This window comes from Glandiceps talaboti, chromosome 21 (assembly GCF_964340395.1).
Source record: "Glandiceps talaboti chromosome 21, keGlaTala1.1, whole genome shotgun sequence".
In the NCBI taxonomy this organism is placed as follows: domain Eukaryota; kingdom Metazoa; phylum Hemichordata; class Enteropneusta; family Spengelidae; genus Glandiceps; species Glandiceps talaboti.
Window position 1 is genome coordinate 9201411 of NC_135569.1, and position 21166 is coordinate 9222576.

A 21166-nucleotide genomic window follows, 5' to 3' on the forward strand; every position below is an offset into this window, starting at 1 on the left:
AGACTTAAAATAACTTTTGGTCTCCCATGTCACTGAGTATAGAAACTTCCTGTAAACTGTAGATTGATACTATTTCTACTTTCATTGTTTTAGCTTTGATAATTGGTGCCATACTCTTACATTTAATATGTTTAGATAAATGCTAAATACTAGTAGTTTCTTTGTTCTTCAAAACTGAAATTCAGGTTTCTTTGCGGCTTTGACCATTCCTCCTCACCTGTGTTTAAAAGCTGACATCATTGATCATGCGTGGAGTGTTGCCATGAAACAAGCCTCAGAAGTAGGTCATCATCTCAGTGAGGTGCTGTTGTCAAGACAACAGGTAAGACTAAGTGTTTATTTTTATTTTTCAAAACAAGTATTCAGTCACTTTGTTGTCCATAACATTCAAATTGATGTGATGTGCTGTGCTGTGCTGTGCTGTGCTGTACTATGCTGTGCTGTGATGTGACATGACGTGATGGGGTGTGGTGTGGTATACGTAATATGATGTGATGTGATGTGATGTGACGTGATGTGATGTGATGTGATGTGATGTGACGTGACGTGACGGTGTGGTATACATGATGTGATCAGATGCGATGTGATACAATGCGATGCGATGCGATGTAATGTGATGCGATGTGATGTGATTTGATGTGATGTGACGGTGTGGTATACATGATGTGATGCAATGTGATGTGATGTGATGTGACGGTGTGGTATACATGATGTGATGTGATGCAATGCGATGTGATGCGATGTGATGTGATGTGATGTGGTATACATCATGTGGTTGATGTGATGTGGTATGGTGTAATGTGATGCGAAATGTTCTAATAATATTGTCCAAACTTTAGTAAATCTGATCAGTATATGTTGTTGATTGCATTGCAGGGTCTTCGTCCAGTTACCCTAGTTGGTTGTAGTTTAGGAGCCAAAGTCATCATTAAGTGCCTTGAAGAATTAACTAAGAGGAAAGGTCAGTGTATATTCATTGGTAAATCAAAGTGTAGACATGCTGGAAGACTGATAGATATGCAGACAGACAATCATGTCATACAGACAGCCAGACAGATAACAGACAGGCAGGCAGACAGACAGACAGACAGACAGACAGACAGACAGACAGACAGACAAAAGAAGACATGCATTGAGACAGATTGACAGACATGCTGACAGGAGCTGATGTATAGACTGACATGCACAGACAGACATGGCATGCTGACAGACACAGATACAGACATATAACAGGCAAGCACAGACAAATATACATACTGCTATGCACAGACAGACAGACTGACAGACAAATACTGACAGGCACAGACAGATTATAGATATGTACTGATAGGCTGATAGACAGACATACTGACAGGTGCAAATAGATTAGACAGAAATACTGACAATCACAGTGTCACAGAGACATTCTGACAGGCACAGACAGATAGACATATACTGATACAGAGACAGATATACACATTGACAGACACAGAGATAGACAGACATACTGATGCACAGACAGACAGACAGACATACTGACAGACACAGACAGACATAAAGACAGATGCAGACAGCCAAACATACTGACAGGTACAGAAAAATAGGCAAGACATACAGACAAACAGACATATGGACAGGAACATGTATACATACATGCTGACAGGCACATATGTGCAGACAGACATATGCTGACAGGCACATATGTGCAGACAGACAGACAGACAGTTATGCTGACAGGCATGCATGCACAGACAGATAGTTATGCTGACAGGCACAGAAAGACAGACATGCTGACAGGCAGAGACAGACAGACATGTTGACAGGCAGAGACAGACAGACATGACAGGCAGAGACAGACAGACATGCTCACAGGCAGAGACAGACAGACATGCTGACAGGCAGAGACAGACAGGTATGCTGACAGTAAGAGACAGACAGACATGCTGACAGGCATGCATATGTAGCAATCTTTCTCTTTGTTTTGATTCTTTCTCTTTGTTCTTTTTCTGTATTTATTTATTTTTTGTTCAATATTGTTGTTATATTCTATGTGGGTGATAACAATGGGTAAAATTTAAACCACTCCACTCACACACAACTCAACACGCAGGGAAATTGTGTAATTAGGGATAGGGGAGAATTCGTTGCCTTCCATGAAAATGTAGTAGCTGCCACCAGGTGATGACTGACTTCCGTTGATTCATTGAACTTTGGTCTGCCACCAACCAAATTATAAATAAAATGAATAATATTTTGACGTCGTCTTCTCCCGTATCATTACCGTTGATCTTCTTTTGATGACGATTTGATGTTATGCTGGATTTGATGATTCCGGTATCGGGGAGGGGGGTTCTTTACAATGGGGTTGATGACCTAAAGAAGCAGTTGAAGTACTTACAACACGGTTGCTGCACCATATGCCAAACAAGTTAAAGTGGCTATATGGATGAGGATTGGGTATTTATTTTGGATTTTTAATTTATAAAACAATTTTATCATGGCTTCCTACTTGAAAAATAAATGTGAAACAACATATGCCAAATCCTTGTTTGTAACTCAATAAATTGCAAAAGCTTAATAAACGTGTAAAATCTTTGTTATTGTACGTACAATAACAAACTTTTTATTCCCCGCGGACGAAGTCCGGAACAGGGACTTATGGATTGGGTTCCGTCTGTCCGTGCGTCCGTCCGTCCGTCCGTCTGTCCGCAGCTGTTTCTTGGAGATGCCTGGACCAATTTTTTTCAAACTTGGTACAGGGGCAACATACTATGGCATACATATGCACGTCAATTTGTTTTATGATACGATCCAATATGGCCGCCTAGCAACCATTTTGTTTGCGAATTTTCCCTGTCTAGAGCCATAACTCAGACATGCTTTAACAGATCTCATTCAAAGTTGGTATTAGGACAGTGTTCTATGACATACATGTGCATATTCATTATTGTCATGATACGATCCAATATGGCCGACTAGCAGCCATTTTGTTTGTGAATTTTCATGTCCAAAGCCATAACTCAGACATGCTTGAACAGATCTCATTCAAAGTTGGTATTAGGACAGTGTTCTATGACATACATGTGCATATCCATTTTCATTGTGATACGATCCAATATGGCTGCCTGGTAGCCATTTTGTTTGTGAATTTTCATGTCCAAAGCCATAACTCAGACATGCTTGAACAGATCTCATTCAAAGTTGGTATTAGGACAGTGTTCTATGACATACATGTGTATATCCATTTTCGTTGTGATACGATCCAATATGGCTGCCTGGCAGCCATTTTGTTTGCGAATTTTCATGTCCAAAGCCATAACTCAGGCATGCTTGAACAGATCTCATTTAAAGTTGGTATTAGGACAGTGTTCTATGACATACATGTGCATATCCATTTTCGTCGTGATACGATCCAATATGGCTGCCTGGCAGCCATTTTGTTTGTGAATTTTCCATGTCCAAAGCCATAACTCAGACTCCATTTTCATCGTGATATGATCCCCCATACCCAACCAATCCTTTATTGTTGGAGGCATATTCCATGTCCAACAAGCACACACAACATATCTAAGTCTGTTTGTTTTAGGTTCACAAATGTTGTTGCGTGATCAGAGTAGTGATAATTCCTTAAAACCCAATTATAGCGGGGACTATGTCATTCTCAATGACTTTTTAGGTATGTTTTAGCTTTTTGTAAAGTATTGAGTTACAAACAGAGACTTAGCATATGTTGTTTGACATTTATTTTTCAAGTAGGAAACCATGATAAAATTGTTTTATAAATTAAAAATTAAAAATAAAAATACCCAATCCTCATCCATATGGCCATTTTAATAAATTGCTTACATAGACTAAGTTAAGGTTGATCGTTGACTATATTTCATTGACCAAGTTGTTCCGATGAGCTGCACCTGTTTCATAACACATGCATATAGTCAGACATACAGACATGCACAAACAAAATGGGTGACACATGTTAAACAAGCCATGTACACAGGCGACAAACATGCTGTCAGACTGACAGGTAAAAAAACAGTAAATAGACAGATATTAATTGTTAAACGTTTCATCAAATACACAGGTTGTGAAGGACTTATAGAAGATGTAATATTACTAGGTTCTCCTGTGTCAGCAAATCCTGTTTACTGGACAAATTTTGAAAGAGTTGTAGCAGGGAGAATTATCAATGCATACTGCAGGTAAAGAAAGTATATTGTAATCTGATTAAGATATGGTTTGAGATACTGAGGACAATTTCTACCCACAGAGTCAACAAATTTTTGAAAGTGAATTCCAAATATTTGCCAACACGTCATCAGCATCATCAGGGGTGTATTACAGTTTTTTGGCTGTGAGTAGAAATTATGAACTCAGAGTCAGTGAATGTTCATTCTTGCATGGTGTTAAGATTTTGTTTGGAAGACTTGATTTAGTTTTACTACGTGTTTATGCCTCGTCATTGTGTTAAATTGAATTGAATTGAATTGAAATTTGCATGATAATTTATTTGGTAAAGTACTGCAGTGCACATACACTAGTAGTATACATGTACTAATGCAAGTAATTTTTAGTCCATAAATAATAATGTACTATAATTTATACTCCTTCATCAGTATGATTTGACGATTCTTGTTTACTGTACAATGGGCGGAACCCATGGCAGACCCATGAGAACACGCCATAGTCCAGCTATGAAAAAGACAAAAGATTGTATACTTTTGGCCTCTAGGAGTGCTATTTGGAAGTGAGGGCCACAATTGAAAAAAAATCATTTTTTTGAAAAAGACAAAAGATTGTATACTTTTGGCCACTATGAGTGCTATTCGGAAGTGAGGGCAATTGAAAAAATCTTTTTTTTAAGATGATGTAATTTATTTTATTTAATTTATTCAATTAATTGACAGCTTTTTGTACTACTAGTATGTGATTGGCTTTAACACATGACCAAAAGTTAACCATTATTTTTCCCAATCTAACAATTTCTCTTGTGACACTTCTTTTTCATAGAGTAAACAAATTCTTTGAAGTAAATCCCAAATTTTCACCAACATCTCATCGTAAGGTACATACTACAATATGCTATTGAGATTCACCTCCAAGAAATCATAATTTATTTGGACTCCGTGAGTAGAAATTTTCTTCAACAGTAACGATGAATCCAGAGTGTCTAAACATTCATATTTGTATTCAAACACTGTTTTTCTTTTGATTTCCAGTAATGATTGGTTTTTGAAGTTAGTTTGTCGATCTGCAGTCACCAGAGTATCTATAGCTGGTGTACAACCAGTACCTTTGGAGAACAGACGAATGGTCAATGTAGATATCACTGGCTTGGTAAGAATACATACTATAATTTAAGATGTTGAAAATTATATTAATTTCCATTTGTAGTATTAAAGTGGCCATATGGATGAGAATTTGGTTTGTATTTTGAAATTTTGATTTATAAAATAATTTTATCATGATGTCCTAACTTGAAAGTATAAAACAACATTGACTAAGTCCGTATTTGTAACTCAATACATTGTAAAAAGCTGAAATATGCGTAAAAGGGTTTGTTATTGTACGTACGATAACAATCATTTTACACATTTATTAATCTTTAGCAAGTTTTTGAGTTATAAACAAGGACTTGACATATGTTATTTCACATTGATTTTTCAAGTAGGAAGCCATGATAAAATTGTTTTATAAATAAAAATCCAAAATAAATACCCAAGTCTCATGCATATGGCCACTTTAATGTAATATATAATGTTAGGTTTTATATAGCATTTTCCCACACTGTGCTCAAAGCACTTTATAATGCGCCATAATCCGGTTATAGAAAGATAAAAGATTTCTTAGTTTGGCCACTAGGAGTGCTGTTCACAAGCCATTTGTAGGCAGGAAGTAAGGGCCAGATTAGTATTGTAGCATAATGACAACAGACACTAAGTTACCACACATTCTCTATGTTGTTCTCACAATATTATTTTATTACAGACTACCAGTAATCAAAACATGTCTAACCACTATTGTAATGCTCTTTTAAGAACATAAAGTGTTCTTTCACACACACATTTCATTCACTACTTCATGCAGCCAGTGCATTGAGATGGCCATGATAAAAATTTTAGCCCTCACTTTACCAAATCTGGTGCGCCCTCTTGTGGTGATTACCTGAGTAATGGCCAGAACTTGAGTAACCGGAATATGGTGTATTGCAACTCATAAAGCCCAACTAAAGTGTTTTCTCTGCTTACCACAATCATTTATAGCATCCATATCAATTGTAAATTAACAGTACTATACTGTTATAATTGCATCAGCCTGGTATGTGGTGTTTATCTTTGTGATCAGGCTGTAAGCAATGTTCCCAGCACATTAAAGCACAAGTTAGTAATAAAATGACTAGATAGTAAACATGAATGTCATAAGAAATCTTTGTCTCACTCAGAGTACAGATAATCATAGTTGTGGCACCCTCAGTACACTGTAACCAGTTTGCTGTTTGTTAGCTGACAACATTTTTCATAAATTTTCAACAGTAGGAAAAGCCACATGCTAGTCGTATAAGTCAACCATATTTTTTTTTGGGGGGGGGGGTGGCACAATTAGTCAATTTGAATGGCTATAACTACCTGAGATGACAGCTATGGAAGTCACAGTAAACAGGCTAATTCAGTGAAACTAGATATTTTCAATGGGAGTCAAAGAAGCTATTTACATTTGGGCTCTTAAACCATCACTGAACAGAGACGGAGGGTGATATAAACTTCCAGACACCTATGACCCCTTATTAGGCTCACATGTCCGCAAAGTCACGTGTTCTGAATAGTGGGTCAATCTGTTGTCAAAGACTGAAGTGTGCAGTCAAAATTTCTGGTAAAATTTTCAAGTTGTGTTTGGAACAAAAGTTAAATTGAATACTATGGTTTACCAACACAGATGACTTTCCATTTGAAGGTCAGTGATAAATATGTTATGATTTATTAATTTATGAATCTAGATACAAGATCACCGGGATTACTGTGATAGAGATAAGATCCATGCTGTGTTGAAATGGATTGGTATACCTGTCAAGGAAGCAAATAACCCTCTCTGTAAACAACTGGATGATACAGAAATCAGACAAAGACCTGATAACACTGACACTGAGTCAGATATTCAGAATATTGACCATGACTTTGACTCCAAGGACCAGAAGATCAGACGTGACGTTGATGCAATGGAAGTGAAGACTGGTGTTATTGACAAAAACAAAATGGCTGCCAATGTTAAGGTATGCACTGGTGATAAGGATGAAGGAACAAACAAACGTGAAATGGAAAGCACTGTATGCATTGATGACAAGGATGCAGGTCCAAACAAAGATGAAATGGATGACACAGAATACACTGGTGACAAGCATGCACAAACAAATAAGCATAAAATGGATGGAGCATGTGCTGGTGACAAGGATGCAGGAACAAACAAACATGCAGTTGATGGATTATGCACTGGTGACAAGGATGTAGGAACAAACAAACCTGAAATTGGAGGAGCCATATGCACTGGTGACAAGGATGCAGGAACAAGCAAACATAAAATGTCATGTGATCAAGATCATTCTGATAATCAAAAAATAACACAGAACAAAAAACAAAGTTTAGGTTCTGATGATGTGAAAAAGGAGGAAGAAGAAAATAATGATGGAGAGGAAGTAAAACATGATGATGAAGATGATGAAGGATGCAAAATTAGTTAATTTTGATTTTGATATAAATTTGGATAAAAGTAATACTGGTTCAGCTAGTGATGTTCTAAGTCTTTATATAGCACTTTCCTATACTGTGCTCAGAGCAATTACAATTATTACCCAGGTACGGACAACCATTTTTCAGATCTTGCACAATGATTTTGCAATCCACACTGAGCATGCTCAGACGCAGAGGGCTATGGGATTATCTGTGGTTATCGTAATACCTAATCTGGAGCTACCGATAAAATAAACCTCCCACAATGGTCAGGGTGACTATGAATTGATTATTTATGGTTAAAAACAATGTAACATTATTGTTTACAATACTAATTAATTAGTATTTATTATCACATTTCCCATGATGCAACATTCAACATGGTGGGTTTGCAAGTTCCCTATTGGTTCCAAAGAATTGTGACAGTGTAGCTGAAAGATCGATCTCCGTATGATTTAAGTCTTGTTCTGGGAACCTTGAGTGTTGTATGATGACTTAGGCACAAAGATCTTGTAGGGTTGTTAACTATGATAATTTCATCTGACCATAGCAAACAGCAGGATCATTTAAATTTAAAATTTAAAAGTTCTTAAAGGCCTCTGCTGAAAGCAATAACTGGGATATTAGGTTTTTGACTATATAACCTGTGGATAAACATATATAGTAGTACACTTAATAATATGTCCTATCAAATTGAGTTTTAGGTCCACACCCAAAGATCAGGGCACTTCAATCAATTAAGATTTTAACTTATTACTCTAATACTTAATAGATCAAATAGAGATGTCTAATTATTGGTATTTTAACAATTTTCAGTGAATATATTGTTGGTTTTAAGAGAAAATATGATACCCCATTTTATAGCAAGTGCAGGTGATTTGCAGATCAAACTATTGAACACAAACACAAACTAAAATTATTATGTTATTATAGTTGAGTGTCCGATTGCTAAGGAAATCCTTGACGTTGGACTTTGAAGTCACTATGGCAATCGATGTGAAGGTTTAGTACAGTCAAAGCCATCACGTGAGGGATTCAGTAACCTTGCAGAGCTCACCTGTAGTGATGGCTTAATTGTCTGATTGCTAATGAAAGCCTTCAATGACTGACTTTTGAACTTTGAAGTCACTATGGCAATCTACATGAAGGTTTAGTACAGTCAAAGCCTTCACTAGTCTGTAAGGTACGGCGTGATGGGGCGCCCTCACACATCGGCCAACCCCTACCTTCATGTGAGGGATTCAGTAACTTTGCAGAGCTCACCTAATGATGGTGTATGATTGTCTTCTGACTGTTAAGGCTATACTTATAGCCATCGTCTTTGGTATGGGTTCATATAAGCTACCCATGAATGTTGGTGTACCACTCACAGTAGCTGGTATTTCTGATAGCAAATTTTTCTCAAGTGAGAACACATTCAACTTCATGGAGTGTTTACATTATCTTAATTCTTGGTACCTGAAATAGAATATTACTTCGTAGGCACTTCATAAAAATAATGAATATTCAGTTTCTTGGATGACACCATAACTTCCACTGTACTCACTTCACATACATTACTATAGGCGCATGAGAATAAGTCAACCATCTTGTTCTATTTCGACCCTCTTGAATTGAGGTTAAATACTATTGCAGGTACTGAGAATAGGTCAACCTTCTTGTTGTATTATGGCACTCAAGTGTTAGTTAAAATACTATTACAGGTACTGAGAATAAGTCAACCTTTTTGTTCTATTTTGACTCTAGCATGATGTAAAAAGCTATTGCAGGTACTGAGAATTTCAGGGTTACTATAGGCATGAGTTTTACCCATTTGTGGAAATCTACCACATGCACCAACAATAGTTTTAGTTTGTGTCTATAATAGTTTGTCGATAGCACATTTTCTTTAGTAATATTTACTGGACAAAAATCGGATAAGAAATGGATAATATATTTTTAGACTTTTAATTAGTCCTTTAAAGGGGACAATCGCACAATGTCACATAAGCTCAACATAATAACTTTGTCCGTTTAGGGGGAGGGAGTCTGGCATCTGTCAATGTGATTCATCTTCACACTAATGACCAAATTTCGAAACTTTTCACACTTTTATTTACTACTGAGATGTTGATAAGTTGATAAAAATTGACTTCTAATGTGAGATACAGTGCTGGGTTTCTGCTAGTATTTTAAGGTGTTTACTATCACATTTTTACATTACATTGATCATAGTGGTGTGACCACTACAATGTTTGTTATAGCCTACATCATTTATATAATGTGTGGAGGGGGTTTTGTCCAAAACTAACAAAGTTTGTTTACAACATCGTGTGATTGTCAGTAAGGATTTGTTTTCTAGTATGTCTAATCTAAGGGCCATAAAATTAGGATGTCAGACTTTCAAGGGTTAAAGTGGCCATGTGGATGAGGATTGGGGTATTTATTTTGGATTTTTAATTTATAAAACAATTTTATCATGGTTTCCTATTTGCAAAATCAATGTGAAACAAGATATGCCAAGTCCTTGTTTGTAACTCAATACATTCGTAAAAAGTATAATAAATGTGTAAAAGGTTTGTTATTGTATGTACAATAACAAACTTTTTACACATTTTCTAGTTTATTACAATGTATTGAGTTACAAACACAGACTTGGCCTATGTTATTTTTACATTGATTTTTCAAGTAGGAAGCCATGATAAAATTGTTTTATAAATTAAAAATCCAAAATAAATACCCAATCCTCATCCATATGGCCACTTTAATAAACAACTTTACTATGTCTTTCTACTTGAAAAAATAATGTCAAAAAACACAGACCAAGTCCGTGTTTATAACTCAGTTAAAATTACAAAAACCTAAAATATATGTAAAATGTTTCTCAAAGTACGTTGAAAAATACCTAGGTAAAAACAAGTAAGGCAAAATAAAAAAAAAAGTGTGTTTCTGATAACCCAACCGATGCCAGTTTAAGCTGCCCATCCGAAGTATATTTTTAACATTTAAAACAAAAAGATAAGAAATTCTTTGACCTTCATGTACTTCTGTTTTCTTTCCCCAGCGATGTCTGTACATATTTCATCAAACTATCACAGAAAGGGTATTACAATTCTGACGGACATTACATTTGTTTTTTGGTGAAAGCAATATTTTTCAAAAATGAAAAGAATTAAAAAAGATAAAATAGTATAAAATAAAATCCCGACCTATCAACCCTATATTCTGAGGCCATCTTATCGGAAATACACAACCATATTTGTTTTGCCTAATCACTGTAAATAAAAGAGACACAAAATTTCTATTCTTTTTCTAAAGGACTAGTTTTTTTTACAGATTATGAAGTGATGACATGCAATGTAAATTCACTCTAAACTTCTATATTTTTACTTGAAAATTGTTCATTTTTTAAGACAAGGGATTTAATGGTTTTGTGGTTTGTTTTTAAAAAGTAAGACTTGTACCATATTATATTTTTAGCTCCTCTGTCAGCAGAAGCTGACTACAGCTTATGGGTTAGGTTGACTCTCTGTCATCATGTCGTCCATGGTAAGTGAATAGGTAAGTGAATAATATTTCTACTGCTAAGGGGTGAGATCAATAGTTCAATGTAGGATAAAAAACTAAATTCTTTTACTTGGGCCTCAGACCCCCCACCCCCTTCTAATTTTATTGCCCAAAATTGAAACTTGCTTCAAACCACACAATCAATTTCAAATCAGTATGTAGTAGTATGTAGTGCTATGAATATAAAGCCACTTTACCTTATTTAGTACTATATAAAAATACTTCCTTTTCTCAATTTGACATTTTTAAAAGGATTATTGGTATTTAGGGATACCAAACATCTATTAAAAGTAGAATTTATTTTGTAGGATGAGAATCAATCTCATTAAAATCTAATATATAAAAAAACTAAATTCTTTTTTGGGGGAAGGGGGGGGGGGGTTAAGTCATTTCAGTTCTCATCTAATCTGATTAAAATCGAATGTAGATGTCGGCTAATCGTTCATCTGTATTTTACCTCGGCGTCTTTGCTTCAACTGACCTTTGACATGTCTACGCTTTCATCTTGATGACCACTTTCCACTCGTGGAGGCGGTCACCAAGACAAAAGCGTAGACAGATGATGTCAAAGGTCAGTTGAAGCAAAGACAATGAAGGTAAAATACAGATGAACGATTAGCCGACATCTACATTCGATTTTAATCAGATTAGATGAGAACTAAAATGGCTTAACTCCTCCCCCCCCGTAAAAGAATTTAGTTTTTTATTCTAACTACTGATCTCGCCCCCAAGTTGCTTATTATCTCATGTGAAACATAGAGAAAATATAAGATTGATAAATATTTATTATATATGTATTATATACACTCTTGACTCCTACTCCCCCCCCTTCCCCCCACTCCTCTTCTACCCCCCTTTCCCCCACTCCTCTTCTACCCCCTTTCCCCATCTACCCCCCCTTTCCCCCACTCCTCTTCTACCCTCCCACCTTTCCCCCCATTCCTCTTCTACCCCCCCCTTTCCCCCCACTCCTCTTCTACCCTCCCCCCTTTCCTCATCTACCCTCCCCCTTTCCCCCCACTCCTCTTCTACCCTTTCCCCCCACTCCTCATCTACCCTCCCCCCTTTCCCCCCACTCCTCATCTACCCTCCCCCCTTTCCTCATCTACCCTCCCCCTTTCCCCCCACTCCTCTTCTACCCTTTCCCCCCACTCATCTACCCTCCCCCCTTTCCCCCCACTCCTCATCTACCCTCCCCCCTTTCCCCCCACTCCTCTTCTACCCTCCCCCCCTTTCCTCATCTACCCTCCCCCTTTCCCCCCACTCCTCTTCTACCCTTTCCCCCACTCATCTACCCTCCCCCTTTCCCCCACTCTTCTACCCTCCTCCTTTCCCCATTCCTCTTCTTCCCCCCCACTCCTCATCTACCCTCCCCCCTTTCCCCCCACTCCTCAACCCTCCCCCTTTCCTCTTCTACCCTCCCCCCTTTCCTCTTCTACCCTTTCTCCCACTCATCTACCCCCCCTTTCCTCTTATACCCTCCCCCCCTTTTGAAGTCAAACACTTTACCCACTAGACCACATGGATCTTATAATAATGTAGGTACATATATATACACAGTGACACTCATTTTAAATGAAGAGTTTATTTGCCAAAGCAAAATGATCTGTACAATATATTTACACGTCTTGTCTTTTCCTTTGACAGACAAATGCGAGCAATTTTCTTGACAATGTCCTAAATAGAAAACTTGTAAAACAAGTTTATGTGACGGCTAAGATTGAAATACTAGAGAGCAAAATAAATACATATACTGATACAACTCTATCCATTTTGATTATTTGATGCTGAATGTCTGGAATGAAAGTTAAAAGATTTGTTCAGCGAAACACAACTATGGTGGTGATTGAAATATCACAAAAACAAAAGATCAATTAGTTTGGCCACAGGGAGCGCTGTTCCAAAGTAGGTTTTTGACTGGCAGTATCACAGTCGGGATCACAATGGCCCACTTGAAAAATAAGTCTACCTGTTTAAAAGCTTATTTTCATTGTCGTAAACAACAGCCTCTTTCACGGCGCCGTTCAAGACATCAGACATCAAAATAACATTTTAAAACATTTTTGCGGAACAACGCCCTCTTTGGCAATAATAAGCAAGTGTCTGGACTGTTGACGTTATCTTGTCATGACAGCGGCGACACAGCGCATGCAGTTGCGGCGACGACGCTTGAGTATTTCAAATAGGGTTATTCAAATAGGGTTTTCGTGCCAATCGTTTAGAGAAGCTGGGAAGGCCCATGTTACAAGCTGTCAAAATAAAACCAACAAATTTTTCCTACCATTAGAAATGTATTGTAGGCCACACTGCACTGCCGCCTACTATGTTACATTAACTGAAGGAGCAAATAAATGTACAATGTAATGGGACAAAGTCTGAAATTTTTTGGTTTTAGTGATGGATGATGGATTCATCTTTCTTCCAACTACTATTAGTACTAAAACATATGTATGTCAAAAAATTGAGATTTGTACTCAAGTATAATATCACATAATTTGGGAATCAAAAACTTACATACATCAGTTGTAAAAGCCTATTCTTGAATACTCAGTACCTCACGCTCTGTTGGACCACACTTCCTCCTAAAATAAGTTTCATTATGAATGATGTACATGTATTTTGTGAAGTGACTTACTAGTATCTGAAAATGGAGATCTTAGTTACAATGTTTCAAGATTCATTGTCGACACCTCACACTCTCATAATATGAATATTTACCATGTTCAGTTCAAAATCAACACATTTTGTTGGTGATTATTTCTGTAAAATGTTTTGTGAGAAAAATGTGCCAGGAAATATTTCCGTCAGCTGACATAATTACAAATTTTTGGCGAAGAAAATAGCCAACCGTTTTTTCAGAAGACAAAATGGGAGAACAGGAAAGTGTGATAATTTCTGGATTAAAATTTTGGCGGGAATACAACTATGCATACAATGTGTTGGACAACATGGTAGGAAAACATGTCATGGTTATCACTACATCAGTATGTGAGAAATCTCAATGTCTGCAATATTTGATTTTACTTTCAATTACATCAGTTTGACAGAAAACTGGAGGTAAAAAGTAGGAATTAATGAATGAATGAATGGATGGAGTTGTATATTTATTTGTTAGTCTGATAGTATATTTATTAAATCTTAGAGTGGCATTCGATAAAAATATGATAAATTGTGATATTCATATAAGTGTGATCCTGTTTTTGTTAATTATATCACTCCCTGATTTTGAGAATCTTGTGTTTTGTGAGGCATGTTTTCAAATACACAGAAGGGCAAATTCAAAAATGTTCACCCATCAATTCATGATGACGTTTCATAACTTGTGCTTTGACTGTAAGTTCAAATAATTAGTCATGAGGATGTTTCATGAAGTATTCACATGCAAATCTTTTTAGTGCATGAATCTAAATACAGTCACAGGTGTGAGTAAACTTTACTTGCCCCTACACATTGGAATGATTGCCCTTTATTCCAAATCCTTAGATGTGACCTTTCGTCTGCAACAGTTTTCCCCAAAATGTGCACAACTTTATTTCAGTGATAAGAAATACGCAACTTTCCTGATTATGGATTCAACACTTAAGAGAAAACGTTTCATATATGCAAATTTCCTCATTATGAATTCAACATTTAAGACAAAATGTTTCATATATGCAAATTTCCTCATTATGAATTCAACACTTATGACAAAATGTTTGAAATATGCAAATTTCTTGATTACACATACAAGATTTGACTAGAAAGTTAAAAATTTCTGTGCACAATTTTTCTGAATTCTGACTCCTTATGATTTTTCAACTCTAGTAAATATTTTCATCAGTAAAATTTTGAGTGTATGAAAAGTTATAACTAGAAATAGTTCATGAATAATTGTAGAAAGAACTGCAGTGAGATTGTCAAATATATCCTAGTACAAATGTAAGATTTGACTTAGTAAGTATTAGAAATAGCATCCAATCACAAATATTAGTATGCAAATGACTATATGAATAACATTAAATATGCAAATTACCATGAGGATGGTATTAGATATGCAAATGCCCATATGAAGAACACATGGATACTTGAGATGTACTCATGATCAAGTGCATGACATCATAAATATGCAAATGACCAAGTGCATCATATTAGATGTGCATGTGATGTTGAATGAGATAAGTATGCAAATCACTACTAAGCGAATGACATCAGATGTACACTGAGTAAAATATGCTAATGACAAAGTGAATGACACCCAAGATACGTACGTGCATTACTGAGTAAATGACATCATAAATATGCATACGACTATGTGAATGACATTAGATATGCAAATGACTATGTAAATTAGTTCATACATATGCATATCACTGTGAATACATTAGATATGCAAATATATGCATATGACTGTGAATGACATTCGATATGCAAATGACTATGTAAATTAGATCATAAATATGCAGACCATGTGGAATGGCACCAAAGATATACTCATGATCAAGTGAAAGATATTGGATGTGTGATATTAGATCTGCAAATGGTTGTAAATGATGTCAAGAATATGCAAATGAGCATGTGATGACACTACAGATAAACACTTGACTTGAGACTGAACAGAATTACAAGTATGCAAATCTTCATGTGAAGGATATTAGAGATATGAAAATGAGTCAGTGATAGTTTTTACATTAATTGCACTGATTTGATTGAAAGTACACATATTATATGTGAGTGTTCTGATCAAAAATAAGTACAAATTTGGCATGATATGAACAATATAAGGTTTGAAGAACAAGCAATGTTGGTAACATTACCAAGGAAAATTCCTCACCTTCTGATTTCTTTGTTCAGTACTGTTGTAAATCAGTACTAATATATAAATATGCTGAAGCACATATCGTCACAATTCAATACCAGTTCAGTTTACCACTAGTTGTTAGTTAGCCCTGACCACTGTCATTTGGCTTTCCATTTCTGCCCAAAGAGCCATGCCTGAAATAGCATTGATATCCACCATGCATTGCCAGGAAGTTGAATTGGTTATTTTGTGCAAATATCCACTCATTAATATTCAATCAAAAGTCCAGTTGACCTCAAAGGGTTACTCAACACATTGTCTAATATGTAAATTATGTAAACCACTCAACTCCACTCACATTCTCTAAGTAAGTTATGTGGGGAAGCATTGTTTATATCTGAGCTCAAATTGAATTGACCACAGCTGTTCAGTGCTGGTAATTTCAAGTTCTGAACAGATTTCTTTTGTATTGAGGTCTCAAGGCTTGGCTCTGCTCTGGGTCAGACAGAATTGTCAAGCAAAGTCTCTGAGCATGATACTTGTACAATTCATTTTAAGTCACTATCCCTGTTCATAGTCACGGACAGCCTTCCAAACAACCCAGATCGTTCAACAATTTTTTTTACAGACTAACTTGATTATGAGTGATACATGTCATACAATTTGTGTATATTTTAGACTATCAAACAGAAAATGTCAAAAATGGATTTCCATATTAGGCCTTCTTCATTTCTTAAAAATATTCTGAATTATTTTAAAGGGACACAAGCTGAGTTTATAACCTTTGTACTCAAGTGAAAATACTTCAATAAAACCACATTCCAGTATAATGTTAATATCAATGCATGTCTTCTGTAACATTACAATTCTCTTCTTGCTTTGTTAGAACAGTTGAGTGCATAGTAGGAATTTGCTGGACATTTTTTTGATACGTATAAGTTACGTCATCAGATTGTTTATGAGTTATATCATGATACCAGGTTTGAGTTCAGTCAGAGCAAGTGGTGGTTAAGTGTGTGCTTCAGTAAGTAGAATAATGTGAGTATCTTTTAAATATGCAGCAAAAATTACTTCCAAATACTGATAAACTCAGCTTGTGCCCCTTTAAAATAGTTGCACTGAATACACAATAACATAGACATGTAGGTATTATCATTATTTTGACCATCACAGTGTTCACTTTCCATTTCTTGTTGGCAATGCTCTGTTCATCACCTATATGTGTCAGTGTTCATTTTTCATTTTACCATCTAGTAAGGACTGTCTGCTTCATGTGGCACTGCTGACGTTACCCCTTTAGGTAAGCACAGTTCATTTGACGACCTCCTGGTGGCAAATAACTGTTCACTTCATCAACTTTAGGTATTGGTGTTAATTTTACCCTCGAGGTGGCACTGTTCACTTCAAGTGGCACTCATGGTCCCTTTTACCCCAATACCACTTGGTACATGGTGGAACTGTTCTTTTGACCACCTCTAGGTGGCACTGTCCACTTTCATCATCTGTTGCTGGCACTGTTCACTTCAATTGTTTGTAAATGCCTACTAGAGGTGCTGTTTGCCTCTTTAGTTGGTGATTTCACCAACGCAAAAACTGCAGGTCCAAATGTTTGAACACTGAATACTTGTGACCGTTGCTGCTGTACACCTTGCTGCGGTAAACGTTGCTGCTGTACACTTTGCTGCTCAACACCTTTCACTTTTCTTACATGTATTCTGTCATTCTGATGATGGTTATCATTATTCATTTTTGCTCTACTTCTGGGAAAATTGGATGTTTGTGAATTTGAAGTATGATGCAAACTTTGAGAATTATTTGAATGAATATTGAGGGGTGTCGGAGCAGTTGATGGTTTATCTCTTGTCATGACATGATTTCTATACGATCTGTGGTATTCTGGCTTGTATTCCTTTCCTGCCACATGCATATTAGGGTGTTGAGGTCTATGATTCATCTCATTTCGGTTCTCTGAATTTTGAGTAACATCATTACTGTAAATATCTGGCTCAGTTTTGCTATTCCTTTCTTTCCCATTTAAGGACAGATCATTCATTTTCCAAACTTTGGTTTCTTGATGTCCAGGTGTGTTTGTTGTTTGATGGCTGGCTGGTCTAGTTTCTACATGTCTAGGTGTTTTAGTTTCTCGATATCCAGGTATTTTAGTTTCTCGATATCCAGGTGTGTCAGTGGCTCGATGCCCAGGTGTGTTAGTGGCTCGATATCCAGGTATTTCAGTTTCTCGATATCCAGGTGTGTTAGTGGCGCGATGCCCAGGTGTATTAGTGGCTCGATGCCCAGGTGGTTTAGTTTGTAGATATGGAAGTCTTCCATTTTCTTGATCCCTAGGTGTGTTTGTCGTTTGATGCCCAGCTGGTTTAGTTTCTTGATGCCCATGTGAGTTAGTTTCACCTTCACTATTATCATCTTCATCAAAATTTGTAAGCTTTCTGAGCTGATCAACTAGAGAGGTAGTACTTGCTGACTTTTTCTTTACTTCCACTGGGACTGACTTCCTTAGCTTGGCACGATGTACCTGGTGGAAACTGCTACGAGGCAAGCCAAATGATCGCTTCATGGTTAAAGGACTCACCGTAACGTCATTGGATTGAACATTCTGTTTCTTCCTGATCATGTGATTGACAAATGCTTGATATTCTGACTGGTCAAAAATGTCACGTAACATCAAACTGTCAAGGCTAGCAGCTTTATGAGGATACTGCTGTTCTTGTTCTGCTGCAAATCTACCAAGGCATTCAATGGACATGTCAACCACTGTGTCCGCAGAAGAACTGCTACTGGTCGACATAGTATCATCGCTCCCTGGACTTCCTTTTTCTTTCCAGATGGAATCTTGTGATGTTGCATTAACAGTAACAATGGCAGTGGAGCTAGGTGATGATGTGTTGTCAAGTGCAGGATTCCTGTTGCCTGGCAACAAAGAGGAAGGAGAAGACTTTGTATCTGTACCATCTGATGCTTGCGACGACCTCCGGTTGATGCTTGTCATCCTGTCCATATCCCTGACTGGAACTCTTTTCCACTCTTGTGTCTTACTACTTCCAATTTCAGAACATACATCGCCATTCTTCTCGATACAATCCTGTATTTCACAGTTCTTAGCTTTGTATTTAGAAGCGTTCATTTCATGCATGTTGGTCAGGAAACCAAAATCATCATTGTTACCCTGGAAACCAAAATCGTCATTGTTATCCTGGAAACCAAAATCCTCATCTCCAAATTCAGATTGAGCAAAATGTGGTGACAGGTGTTTCCTCTTTTGTCTAACTGTGACAAAGGATGACAACTGATCAAGATTGTCAAGTGTCACATTGGGTGAAGAATCAGTACTGATAGACAAATTATCCTCAGAGTCCGATGAAGTTGGCAGACACTCATTCCAAATATTGTCTGTGGCAGTGACATTGATTGACATTTCAGGACTAACAGCTTTGAGAACAGTTTTATTTTCAGAGACAGGGGTACTTGTCAGTGGTGCATGCATGCTGGGTGCAAGCCTTTGCTCTTCATTCACGGATGCTGGCTTAGATTTTGTCGTTTTGCTGTTATGGTTTTGAACAATTGGTTCCGATTCCTTTTTAGGTGGAAAGTAAACCTTTCCTTCTATCACTGACCTATCTTTGGAATTCTTTCTCTCAGCTTCATCATTTCTGCTCTCAAATGAACTGTTCTTCATCACAGCCTCTGTCTTTGAAAACTTATTATATTCCCTTTGACTTTCTACAGCCTTGTCAAAACTTCTCCTGGTTGTTCGCGCATTATTGTTTTTCACAAATAGTCCTTGATTTCTTTGCACCGCTTTCATTTCTTCTGGAATCTTAGGCTTACAAAATACGCCAAAGATATGATGTGGAATTTTGTGCCCAGGAATTCCATTCTTTGAAGTGGATGTGTTGTTGTTGACAGGAGGACGATACACCTGCCTAGCTTCAGATTCAGAATGCTTCTTTCTATCCACCCGATTCCATTTATGCTGCATGGCTGCAGCTTCTGAGATGATCAGCCCATGCTCTGTGTCTGTATCTGATTCCGACTCACTGGTATAATTCCGTAGTGTGTCTAGAGTATTAGGAGCAAAGAGATCATTCTTATCTATGCTACTACTACTTGTGCTTGTAAGATCTGAGAAGGTATCTGTTTCCCGATATTCACTAGCTGAGGAGTGTTCTCCTTCATTTTCCAGTATCGTTGATATTTCCCATTTTGTTGGATTCGTATCGCTTTCCTGAAGCATCAATAAAGCCGAGGCGGCCTCGATAACAGCTGGGTTGGCTCTTTTATCCACTCTCTCAAAGCTGTCTGGTATTTGCAAATTCAGTGGCGTCATCTTTGACGGAAGTAGTTCAATTCTTCCGCGCCTTTCTTTCAGCTTCTTTCCATGGTATCTGACTGGTGTTTCACCATTGGAACTATCGTGGTAGGCTACTGGTTTGTATCCCATGATTCTTGGCAACTGCCTCCTTGCATGACGAGCTGAATCTGTTGAGGTGACTGAAGAGGAATCATGGGAATCAGTGGTGGAGGTCGGGGTCTCTGGTAAAACTGTGCTCATGGATGACATTGAGGATGATAACTCTCGTCTGACATGTGGTTTCATACCACTAAACACTCTATGTCTTCGGTATAATCTTGACCTTTTAATGGCTTCTTCATAACTTGGTGGCGTTGGTGGTTTTCGGTTTCTGACATCCATTCCGTTCTTATAAACATCTTCAACTGCCACAGTAACATGTAACTGATCTTCTCTTATCGCTGTTAAAAGCTGTTGTACAGCCATGTGGAAGAGTAACATTCGGATTTCATTCGGTCCTACATACGTTGATGTACGCTCTTTCAACCAATTGTCGACACTTGGTGGCAGTATATAGGTCACAGGTGTGACAAATGTCACAGTCTTCTTCTTCGGTTTACCTGTATGTTTGACTGAAACAAATGAGAAAAATGAAATCAGGCCCTGTTGAATTAATACTATGTTCAATGTCAGACCCTGTTCAGTTACAAGAGGAACAATAATCTAGGAAATGATATTTTCATAAACTTTAGGTTCTGGAGTCATTTCATGATTTTACATAAATTTTGTACAATTGCCAAGAAACACCAAATTGAAACTTGCTTCACATTCATTGTT

General features: G+C 37.1%; 1 protein-coding gene across 1 annotated transcript; it reads left to right on the plus strand.

The window, feature by feature from the left end:
* Positions 1-248: 248 nt before the first annotated feature.
* LOC144451604 (uncharacterized) lies at positions 249-7940 on the plus strand. The gene is made up of 5 exons (XM_078142493.1): positions 249-322; positions 877-961; positions 4061-4178; positions 5196-5313; positions 6971-7940. The coding sequence occupies exons 1-5, from the start codon at positions 263-265 to the stop codon at positions 7706-7708; spliced, it is 1119 nt and encodes a 372-aa protein (XP_077998619.1). The 5' UTR covers positions 249-262; the 3' UTR covers positions 7709-7940.
* The last annotated feature ends 13226 nt before the right edge of the window (positions 7941-21166 follow it).